The 12,238-nt window shown below is 43.2% G+C and overlaps 1 protein-coding gene across 2 annotated transcripts in view; it reads left to right on the top strand.

Annotated features, from left to right (window-relative positions):
* NDEL1 (nudE neurodevelopment protein 1 like 1) overlaps positions 1-10,151 on the top strand; it is a 50,647-nt gene extending 40,496 nt beyond the window's left edge. Inside the window, exons 9-10 of one of the 2 annotated variants that reach the window (XM_061616524.1) lie at positions 5,191-5,215; positions 8,952-10,151. In XM_061616524.1, coding sequence (XP_061472508.1) covers positions 5,191-5,215; positions 8,952-8,969 — 43 coding nt within the window. In that variant the 3' untranslated portion in view covers positions 8,970-10,151. The remainder of the gene's footprint in view (positions 1-5,190; positions 5,216-8,951) is intronic. The other variant, XM_061616523.1, reaches the window with a different exon arrangement.
* The last annotated feature ends 2,087 nt before the right edge of the window (positions 10,152-12,238 follow it).

Genomic DNA, 12,238 nt, shown 5'->3' with positions numbered 1-12,238 from the left:
CCTCGATAGTTCCCACAATCTGTTCTATCACCCTTCTTAAAAAGGGTGATAATTATGGCGTCCCTAATGTCTTCCTGGATCTCCTCCCTTATCCAGATTTTTTTGATGAGCTTATGAAGTTGTTGTGTAAGTTGAGGCCCACCTTCTTTAAAGACTTCAGCAGGAATCCCATCAGGTCCACTAGCTTTGTTCTTCATTTGATTGATGGCTTTACTGACTTCATCCAAATTAAGGGATACTGCAAGGTCGTCTGTAGTTTGTTGTTGTGGAATTTGTGAGAAGACTTCACCAGCCACAATAGTTACGATTAAGGAGGTTGTGGTAATGCTCTTTCCAGCGCAGTGCAATAGACTCTTTATCCTTAAGAAATTTGGTACCATCCATTGAACGTAAGGGATTTGTGCCTTAATTTGTTGGTCCATAGATGACCTTTGTGGCATTAGAAAAGTTCTCTAGTTATTCTTTGGACCTCAGCCTTTGCACTGGCATATATTTTTTTCTTAGCAGCACAGTTAATGTCTTTCTGCCATATCTGGAAGGCTTTCCTTTTCTTGTCGATGATATGTTCAATCTCACTATCATTCTCATCAAACCAATCCTGATTTTCTTAGTTTGGTATCCAATAGTTTGTTCACATGCTGCAATAATGGATGCCTTCAGTTTAATCCAGTGTTACCTGACATTTTCAGGGAGTTCCGTCGGTGGATGTTTCTTGAGAATTGTTTGAAAGAAGGCTCACTTAATAGGATCTTGAAGGGCATGGATCTTCATTTTATGCCTTGTTTTTCTTCCTTGGAGCCTACGTTGAAGAACAATATTAATGGCCATAGTGGATCGAATTAATCGGTGATCTGTCCAGCAGTCATCAGCACTCGTCATGGTCCTAGTGAGGAGTACATCTCGACGATCTCTGGCACGGACAGTTACCTAATCCAGGAGATGCCAGTGTTTTGACCGAGGATGCTTCCATGATGTTTTAAATTTATTTTTCTGGTGAAACTACTTTAGTCAGAAGTAGAATTCCAATCAGGTTGCTATTGCCAACTCCTTCTTTCCCAATGGTTTCTGGCTGTAAATCAAAATCACACCCAACTCTTGCGTTGAAATCGCCCAAGAGGATAATTTTATCCTCCTTGGGTATCTCTGATAAGATGGTGTCCAGCTGGTTGTAAAAAATTTCCTTGATGTCCTCATCAGCATCTAATGTTGGTGCATAAGCACTTACAATAGTTGCCTGCTGGTTTTTGGCGAGTTTTAACCGGAGAGTTGAGAGTTGTTCATTAATGCCAATAGGAACTTCTGACAAAAGCTTCACAAGATTATTTTTAATAGCAAAGCCTACTCCATGTATTCGTCGTTCTTGGTCTGGCAGTCCTTTCCAGAAGAAGGTATAACCTCCTTTTTCTTCCTTCAGTTGTCCTTCTCCTGCTCTTGAGTTTCTTGGAGTGCTGCTATGTTAATATTAAAACGTTTCAACTTCGTCATGATGATGGCAGTCCTGCGTTCAGGACGTTCACTATCTGTATTGTCCAGCAATGTCCGTATATTCCATGTTCCAAAATTCAATTGTCTTTGGCGACCTCTAAGTGATGACACCACCGGACGTGTTAATCCAGTCAGAAAGAGACATGAGGCAGACTATGTTTAGGGCACCTTTTCTAGCCCCCTCCCCATATGGGGTGAGCAGAGTGGATCCTGAATAGGACTGCTCAGTCGTGGATATAGCTGCCGAACTACTCAACTGCCTCGGTCCTTGAGCCAGGACAACTGACTCTGTATCCACCGCCCATGTGCTGGTCCATGACTAGAGGCTTCTGGATTTCACAGTCTTGCCCCCGTCGCCGATCGCCATGGGACTTTTGTTTTGTTTTGGTTGGAAGACGCATATGTGTGAATTTGTTTTATGTGGGGAGATAGACGCACAACGATCAACACACAATCTTGACAGAAAAAGGCTTTGATCCAATGGCATGGGTACCATGACGATTGGAAGTCTTTTATCCGCTGCAGCCTTCATCCGCCTTCACAGCCGTTGTAACATACACATTGTTATCCTCCGCCGGTTCTGCCGTTGAGGACTTTCTTGGATCGTTCTTTGTGTGGTTCCTCTCCCTTGACCTTACCGCCATGGGTGACCCTGCTGGGAGTACATGACTCCCGACGGCATCACTCACAGGGTTCATTGGAACACACAAGCGCACTCACCACCACAAGGTAACGATCCAGCGAGGGGTAGCAAGGAATGTTAAAGCAATATCACACCAAAACTTAAAACACCCAGTAAATACATATTGGCAGCAACATCAAACTGAACATAGAAATGAGAAAGGGAGCTAATTGGGGCAGTCAAAAAGCCTGCTGGAAGAGTGTGTTGACTTGTCATCTAAAATGCAATAAGCAAGGAGCAAGACATACTTCCCTAGGGCAGAAGGTCCACAGTTTTGGTCCCACTGCAGAAGGCCATCTCCCACCGTACTTCAGATGGAGAAAATGCAATTTATGAAGGATCTTAAGTATCCTGTGCAGAGACCGTTTAGGTGAAAATTAGCACTTTAGATTTGGCTGAGAAACAAACTTGGAGTCAAGCAATGAAGTTGTTGCAAAACTGGAGTGTTATGTTTTATGTAGCTTGCACCAGTCACATTCTAACAGCTGCATTTCGGACTACTTATTTGTTGCAACTTTTTCAAAGGCAGCCCCTCACAGAATGCAAGACAGCAGTCTAATGTAGATTTGACTAAGTTAGAGATGTGAAGGCCCAGAAAAAGATTCAAAAAATTGGAAAAAATGTTCCCCCTCCCCATTTTCCCCCAGGCCTTCATATTTCTAGACTAAGGCATGAATAATTGGTTAGGACAAAGTGTGGTACATCTTGCATGTGCAAGAATAAACCCACAGAAGTTGTGCCCTTCAGAAGTTTGGAAGGGGGAAGTTTGAGTAGAAGCTCTGCTGGCTGCCTTTCTGTCTGGCTTAATGGTGTTTTCTGAATAACAGACCAAGCTGCATCTTCCCCATTTGCACTCGAGAGGGGTAGGACGTTGCTTGTAGATTCACTTAGTCCCCATGTGATTTGGATGTGCCTTCAATGTGTGATTTGCTTCTCATGGTCATGAATTCAGAGGCAAGCTGCTTAAAACCTATGCTTGCTATCTTCAGCTGCACTGTGTACAGTAAGCAGATTGTAAGGTAGGAGAGGGTCATGTTTAGTCTGATTCCCATGGTACCTGCATGCTAGATTGGTTTGTGTCATACGAAGTGCAGTTGACCCACCAGAAGTGCTCATGACTTATCTATGTTTTGTATTACCCCTCTGTTGCAGCACCAGTTATAGTCTCTTATCTTCCATCATATCTTTTGTGTTCTCTGTTTGCATAAGCTCATCTTATATTGGCCCAGTTTCTGTCTCCCTCTCCCCTCTCTGCTTTCCATGCTGATTCCTAAATTTGGAACAGCCTGGCTCTCCTCTTTTAGGACTGTCCCCAAAATTCTTTTCAGCTTTTCCCAGACCAGTCTTGGTCTGCACTCCTGCAACTACAAGACTTCTATTTGATCCTCCTTATTCATTTGTCAGTCCGTGACCTCTCCCTCCACCATGCCATATCCCATTTAATGTAGACTGCAAGAACCTTTTGTTTACAGTAACTAATACAAACTTAAAACACAATAATTGTTAAACAGTAGAGTTAGGTAGCTGAATTCCTCCTCTCTCTCTCTCTCCCCCCCCCATATGCACTGTTGACTTTCTAAGGTACATTGGAGTTGAGTGACCATTAAATTGGTGTGGTGGGATGGGCACTGTGCTGCCAACTGAGTCACAGGAACAAACTGTTAAAGGTTACTTATACAGGAAGTTAATTGAAGCCAGCATGGATGTCATAGCTGCTGAGGCTTGAAGCCAAGTGAGCTGAGGTGGAGCAGATCTGACTGGATCTGAGAATGCACTTACTCAATTTCTGAAAACCTTCAAAGGCCGAGAAGGTTGGTCACCTCTGGATGAATTGATGGTGTTTGATAAGTGCCTGAGGTGCCATCTTTCAACGTCGTTTCTATGGACAAGTAATTACTGGCTTATGGGCTGGATATACCCCCTGTTTGGCCTGCAGTAGCCCTCCCCTGCTGCAAATAGGCATGAAAAAAGAAGGCATTTCCCCAGATGGGAATGGTGGTGTCACAGCTAGGAAGGGAAGAGTTACTCCTCCTTCTGCCATGATTAGACTTGGAAAATAACCTCTTATTGCCTTCAATAGAAGGCTTTTTTGAAGCCTAATTTTTGCAGTGGAGAGTATAATCTTCCTGGAGAGTGCAGCTGGGGAGGGAAGGGTTAACTCTCCTGTCTAATCTGTTACCTCCAGGAGATCATCCCACAGCCCTCAGTTAGGCTTAAAAAAAGCAAAAATGCTTTTTTTCAAGCCTAATTGGTCTGGCCGGGGTGGCAGGGTGTGTGTGAATGCATGTTATATGAAGACAAGTAAGTATATGTGCATGACGCTTATGCACGTACAGGAATTGAGCATATGCATAGTTGTGCCCCCTGGCCACATCCATCACTTGCATGCAGGTCCTGGAAGGTTTGCTTAATGGGAAGATTCTCCATCCCACCTTAGATCTCCTTGCCAAAAGAGTACAGTTGGGTGTGTTCTTTGCCTTGAGTGTAGTTAGATACAGTTCTGTTGAAAAATGACAGCAGCATCAGCAGAACACACTAAATTGCATGATGGCATCTTTGTACCTTGCATTAGCTTGGCGTGAATGTATTACTTTCTCAAATTCTCAACCCAAAATTCTCTTGACTTTGTGCTAGCTGTTGCTAAAAATGGACGCTGATAAGCCCTTCCCAAACCACTTAACTTTTTAGTACCAGAAATATATGTAATATACAAGAATGTGTATGTGGAAGGCAGAACCCGACAAAAAATTGAACAGTGAAATACCTTGACATTAAATATCTTCACAACACAGAGCAGACATGTAGATGGTAAATTGGATTGATTCTAGCCAGCTCTAACCTTGCAGTTTTAATGCTTTGTTCAGTAGAGTTTGGAAAGCAATTCCTCATTTTGGCTTTAGGACCGATTCCTGTATTGACTCCAAGAACTCACTTGCTGGCTTCAGCTTAATTTGTGACTTTTGGAAATGCTTTTGACATAATGTTTTTTATATGAATTGTTTCCATCTCTCCTTTCTGGATAGGTCAGATTCCCTGCATATTTCATGGGTAATTGCACCTATTTTGGTGTGACGAACTTACCTTATGCTTGGAGATGAGTGTGTGTGTTGCCCATCATGGATGTGTGGGCTGAGATACTAATCCTGTGGATGAATAGCTCTTTTTTTGGCCATTTAATTAGATTTATGGATTTCATGTAACAGAGTGCCACTCGTCTGTTGAACTCTGTCCTTTTCATGCATGCCGCTTGAGTGAGACAAATGTGTGCCAGATCTGAGGTGTGTGCTATGTAGAGATCTACAACTTCTGGGAAATTTGCAAGCCATGGAAAAACAGGACCTCCCCCTTTTCCCTCAGGAAAACTCCCAGAAATAGAGATTAAAAAGAAATATATATAGTACTTTATTAGTTCTGAATTTACTTGAAAAATATAAAATGTATGATGTAAAAGTTAACATTTTAGCAGTACAGTTTTACGGAATTGAAAAATATAATGTCTTAGCTGTATTTAAACAATAATTATAAATTTATCTGGAGATACAGTGCTCAGAGGCACATGCTACCAAATTCTTCCAAGCTCCAGAGGAAGTGGATTGGACTGTGAAAGACCAACCCAAATTGTGTTTGCATTTTTATAAATTTGTAGGGCAGTCCAATATCTCAGAGAGGAGGTCAGGTCTCCTGCTCCCCTGGTGCATTCACTATAGCTGCCCAATTTCCCTGCTTTTAAAAGTTTGATAGAAATCTCTGTTGGCTATAGGTATGTTCTTAAACTGCAAGGGTTTTTTATCTCCTATTGGTGAATTTCTCTGCTTTTTAATCCAGGAGGTAAGAAATGGGGTCCTGTGCAAGTTTGCTGAGAATGGATTGATCATTTGCATGTATTGAGTTAAGTGGGATTTACTCGCCTGCAGTCATGCTTAGTAGAGGTGAAACTGACCATAGGGGAAGGGAGGAGGAGGGGGGATAGGAGCAGGCAGGAGGGCAGGTTTGATCATTTGCATGCTTATTGAGTTCAATGGGATTTCCTCCCCAGCAATCATGCTTAGGATAGGTGAAACTGACTATGGGGGAGGAGGGTGGGAGGGAGGGTGTAGTAGGGAGGGGAAAGGGGGAGGAGGAAGAAGTTGAGGGGAAGGGAAGGGTGGGGGTGGAAAGGCAGGTTCAATCATTTACAGGCTTATTGAATTCAGTTGGATTTACTCCCATGCAGTCATGCTTAGGATACATGAAACTAACCTGTGGGAGGGAAGGAGGGGAGGAGATTGGGTGGGCGGACACTTGGCAGACGGAAAGCCGCCTTCTACAGCAGACAGTGTAGTGTTCCACCCAAATTTAAACATACAGTCTCCCACCCTGCCACATCCACACTAGACCTTTATTCCACTTTAAACAGTCATGGCTTCTCCTAAAGCATCCTGGGAAGCATAGTTTGTGAAGGGTGCTGAGAGTTGCTAGGAAATGCCTTATTCCCCTCACAGAGCTACGTTCACCAGAACTCTCTGGGAAGAGGTGCTGACTGTTAAACTATTTTGGCCGCTGAAGCTCTGTCAGGGGAATAGGAATCTCCTAACAACTCTCAGCACCCTTCATAAACTACACTTGCCAGGATTCTTTGGGGGGAAGACATGACTGTTTAAAGTGGAATAAATGTCTGGTGTGGGTGTGGCCCGCTGATTAGCCAAGTCAAACAGCTGTCAGTCTGGTTTTTAGAACACTGACAGTTGGTTCTTACTGAGCATGCCTGCACTATCATAGACTCAATGTTAATTTTCTTAAATTAATTTAAAATCAGCTATGCATTTTTTAAACGTTTAAAGTGTAGAAGATGAAGGTCAGAGTATGGGGCAAGGTCAGTAATATGATTATAGGTTCTCTGTGAACATGGCTGAATTTTAATTAATTTCAACAAATTATGAGACCACTGACAGAAAAAAGTCCAGTGGGTCTGGATTATTTTCCTCTTGTTTTAGAGTTTGAACTCTCGGATTCTCTCTGACTGTTTTGTGTATTGCCATGAAAATTTACAGGGTTGTTAAGCAAGTGTTTCTGAGTTCAGGACTATAAATTTTGTAAGATTTTGTTTTTAAATGAGCTTATGGGAAGCAGAAGAATGGCATGGGAGTATTTTCAATTTAACATGGCGGAATGTGAAAAATCTATACTGGCTATAGTATACAGCCACTGTCGTGGCTGCATAATGTTAAGGGAGTAAGATAAAGTGAAACAATATTTGAAAGCTTTGTATTAAAAGGATGTAATGCATTGGATAGCATCCAATGCTGCTCGTTCACGAACAGAATTCCACTTGCACAGCAGGACTTTACTTACCAGTCTCCGCCCTGCCCCAACAGACCTCCACACTTCCTCAGAATTTATGCCAGACAGTTTGGAAACCCTTCAGAGCAAATTTTTTGTGCAGGGGGGAGAGGAAGGTGAAGTCCCCTTGTGCAAACAGAAGGCTGTTCATGCAGTACTGATACATAGAATAGAGGAAGCTGCCTAATACTGAATCAGACAATTGATTCGCCTAGCTCAGCATTGTCTACCTTGACTGGCAGCAGCTCGCCAGAGTATTAAATTTGAGACTCTCCCAGGCCTACCTGGGGATTGAATTGGATGCTCTGCCACTGAGCTACAGCCCTTCCGCCCATAATTCTGAAAGTGAAAATAATTCATAAGAGTTTACATTTTTCTTCCACAGCATCCTTTCATTTCCATTGGAAAAAATGGTGGGGAAAGGGAAGGCCTTGGAGGGAAAAAAACACAAACATGAGATCACTCTTCCATACCTTTTTGTTTAAGAACATTGGTGGCTTACTTAATGTTGTTGCTTCTTGCTTTTTTTTTTTCTGATCGCTGTCAGCTGGAGCACGGCGGCTGGAATACAGTAGGGCCCCACTTTCCGGCGGTTTTTGCTTTTTGGCGGGGGCCTGGAACGTAACCTGCTGTATGAGTGGGGCCCTACTCTAGTTCTTTTGTATTTTTTAAATTTTCTTTTGGGATACGGCAACAGAAGTGTGTCCTGCATTCCCATGAAGCTTGCTCTGGCGACATGTAATTATTGCATTCCGTTCTTCACTCTGGTTTATCAAATGGAGATGGGGTCCAAGAGCTAAGGATATGGAAACAGAGGCTGGTGTAGTGTATGGGTGGTGTGTATTAATGTCTGTAGGGAGCAAATAGGCACCCTCTATGTGGTGTGGTGGTCAACTCGCATTGTGCTTCATGTTACTTTCTGAGAGGTTGGCAAAATTGATGATGATTTCTGTGGGTGGTAATGCTTAGGGAACACGCCATACCAAGTTAGTATATTTATCTCTGGATCAGCAGTTGGCCCTGTTCATACCGATGACAACCCAAAGGCAGAGGCTCCTATTTAATATGTAGATAATAATTTGCATTTTGCCTTTCTTCATTTAGCTCCCAAAAGTATAAGATTCCAGTTGAAAAATATAAAATTGAAAGGAAACTATCCTTGTTTGAAGTTTTCAAGGAGAACTGTCTGCCAAGGGACTTCCCATGTTTGAACAGTGCATTGGCTTTTATTGCATTGGTTCTTGGGCCTGAACTATTGGCTTTGAGTTTGCGGGATTAATAGTCTTTTGTATTCTCAAAGTTCAGCTGTGTACACTTGGCTATTACCACAGCAATTCCCCCTCCCATGTTGGAGAAGGTAGTTCTTATGACATAAACAGTTTGACTCTGTAGCCATTCATAGCATGGAAGTGCAATTTTACCTGTCAGTACTACTTGTTGACCATTTTCTCTTACTGTTCCACAGGGCAGTCAATGGCTTTGACCAAAGCCCACCACCTGGTCTAGGAGGGTCCAGACCATCGTCAGCACCAGGCATGCTCCCTCTGAGTGTATGAATGGGTTGCAAGGCCATGATGGGACTTGAAATTAGTTCTTGAAGGAAGAGGAAGAGCTGCTTGCGATACGTTTCTGTTAGTGCCCCCTGCTAGAGCTGAGTGGGTGCTGTAGCAGTCAGAAGCTACTCGGAAAATATCCCAGCACACACAGAGCACTCCTTATGTCAATACAGTCTACTTTCTTCTATTTCCATCATGGACGTTCTTTAACGTGGTCACCGCTGATGTCTGTTTCACAGGATGCTGGAGCTGCACTTGCCTAAATTACCTTCCTTCTCCCCCGACCCTCCTTTTGTACCTTTACTAAGTTGGGCCTACTTTGATGGTGGATGGCGCCTTACCAACTTCACCATTTCTTCACACTGCCTCCCCTTCTGCAAATCTTGCACATAGGCACACAAGACCTGCGCTGTGGTTCTCCCCCCCCCCTTTCTGTATGAGACAACTCATGTTCAAGGGAAGTCGGGGAAGGTCTTTGGCCAGTTGATACACCTGGGATGCAGGATGAACCTTCCATACACCTACTGAAACTTTGATGTATCCAAGGGGCTTGATTCCTGATGGAGCACCCCTGCTAAAGATCTATACTTGGTATCTCCTCTGTGGAGCACAAGAAATGTATGTGTTGTGCAATTAAGTCTCTGTTCACCAAAGCTGGTAATTTTTTTAAAAAATAGAGCAACACCCTGTTTAATATTTTTTTCTAGTCAGCTTCATCCTATGGAGCTGGCGTTTGCCTATTTTATTTCAATAAACTTGTGGCTTGAGTTCTGCGTACTTACTGAGAATTGCCTAAGAGCAAGGGAAAGAGGAGGGAATAAGGCTAGGGCAGACTAGGGGCAAATTGCCACTCACAGCTTGGATTTTATCAGCCCTTTTCTTGTGTGTCCTTTGCTGCATTTACTGTTTACATTTGTTTTCCTGTACATAGGTTTGTAAACATAATATCTTTGCCTAAGATATTTGTACATAACTTGGGCTTTGTAGCTTTATTTATTCAGAATCTCTGAGGCATGTTTTCCCTTGGACAGTATATCAGATTTCTGTGGTGACTGCCATCCTGTGGTTTAACGAGAGATGGTCCAAAAATAAAAAACTTTTAATGTGGACACGTTGGCTTTTGCAGAAAAGATGCTTCTGCCTATGCTTTGTGTGTGGTTTTTATGCTTTGATTCCTGGTATTTCACTGGGATGCATGGTGTCATTGTGCAGAAGTGCCCATCTTACGTGCTGTTCTGTTGCAGATGTGGAGCAGGCTCTTCCTGTCCTGAAGTGGCATAGCCTCTCTTCTGCAGATGTGACTAGCTGCCTGTGCAGTGTAAATAGGGGGGAGAGTGCCTATTCAGATGGATGTGACATGAGCAAAGAGATTTTAAGAAAGTATCATTTTTCATATGGATTTGCAGTAATTGTGGCTGCTAGACATGGAGCTCCCATGTTGGATTGCTGAAGGATCTGTGCCAGGAAAGACTAAGCTGCGCTGTAGTAATTAAGAAAACACACAGGAATTGTTTGTGCGGTCGCCTATGCCATCATGCCTACTGAGCAGAAGATTCAAGTCTTTCACACAGTTAGTACTTTAAATGCAGTGTAAAAGGGCTTCCAGCAAAAAATCAAACTTCTTGCAAGATGCTTCACTGCTATCAGTACCTACCATGATTGTCCATAGTATTTGCCCATTCTTCAAAGCTGCATATCTTAAAGTGCACATACAAAGAACTCCTCCTAGAACTACATTAGTAATAATGGACCAATCCACTGCTCTTCTTGCATCAGCAAGGTTAACTGGTGTGTGTGAAGGCAAAACTTGCTGGCCTTGAAATGGACTGAAGTAACAATCATGGGCCCTTAATTACCTCTGCCTCCAAAATCTGAATGTGGCAGGGGAACCTGGTGACCCTCCAAACATCGATGGATTTCAGCTCCCCTCAGCCACAACCAGCAAAACAAGAATTGTAGTTCAACATCAGCTGGAGGGCCACAGGTTCCCATCCATGATCAAAATGCTATAGAACACTGTTCTTCAACTTTGGGTCCCCAGATGTTCTTGGACTACAACTCCCATTGTCCCCAGGCAGCTCAGCCACTGGTCAAGGGCTCATGGGAGTTGTAGCCCAACATCTGAGACCCCAAAGGTGAAGAACATTGCTATAAAGCACAAAAGCTGTTCTAAACTGAAGAAACTGTGTTGATAAACTACAACTCCCATCAGCCCCAGCAAGCATAGCCAACAGCTAAGGAGGATGGGAGTTGTAGTTCAGCACCTGGAGGGCCAAAGGTTCCCCACACCTGGGCTGCAGCCTAAGAGGTTCCTTTTTGTTTTAGCAGTGTAGAACCTGATTTCCTATAGCACTTCCCACACTGCCATGGCATACAACTAGAAGCCTGCTAGAGAATATGTGCTTGGGTCGTTCCTCCCAAATTGTCCTCTGGGCCAGAGTGACTCAGGTGGAAAAGAATCAAGGTCTCAGCTATTACTTTAGTGCTCCTTGTGGGTAAGTCAGTCATAAGTTGGCTTTATTTCTTGAATACTCTGTCCCTTACCTTCCCCTTCTCTATATGATCAGCTTCTGAGTATGGTAACTGTTGCTGGCATGGCCCTAGGATATATTCAGGTCTGTTAAGAGTCATTAAAGTAGCTTTCCTCCTGTCACTCCCAGGATGGGCATTAATTCAGTAAGGGCCAAGTGTGAAGAGGAATAGAAAATGCCTGCTCTCAGGTTGATTCTGAATCAGACTTGCTTGTATAAGACTTACAGAGCATGTGCTGCCCTCTTTTGCTAATGAACTGTTACTACCCTGACTCCTTTGACAGGTTTCTGTAGGGAAGTTTCATGTGGCAGCGGTTTCATTCATATGCAATAATATACTTCAAGCCTGTATTTTCCAACCTGGTAGGAATTTCAAAGGAATCTTGTCCGTTTCCTGCCTTGTCACCCAGGCAGTTGCGTTTTTCATTAGCTCCGATAATCTTATATAAGTGCTGATCCCTTGTATACCCAAATTTGCATCCACACACAATACAGAGGTGGTAGGAGGCTGGGATGGGGGAGACTCCAAGGTTTTCAGAAACAGAAAAAAGATCCTAAGAATTTTTGAGTATGGTGCATGCTCAATGGCAAGAATGCTGAGTGTCTGTTGGGGTGAGTGGGGGTTACTACTTGCAACTTATGATTAAGCAGTACATAAATCCTAC

Source organism: Rhineura floridana, chromosome 3 (assembly GCF_030035675.1).
Source record: "Rhineura floridana isolate rRhiFlo1 chromosome 3, rRhiFlo1.hap2, whole genome shotgun sequence".
In the NCBI taxonomy this organism is placed as follows: domain Eukaryota; kingdom Metazoa; phylum Chordata; class Lepidosauria; order Squamata; family Rhineuridae; genus Rhineura; species Rhineura floridana.
Note: the sequence above shows the minus strand (reverse complement) of the source record. Positions and strands in the feature narration are given on the sequence as shown.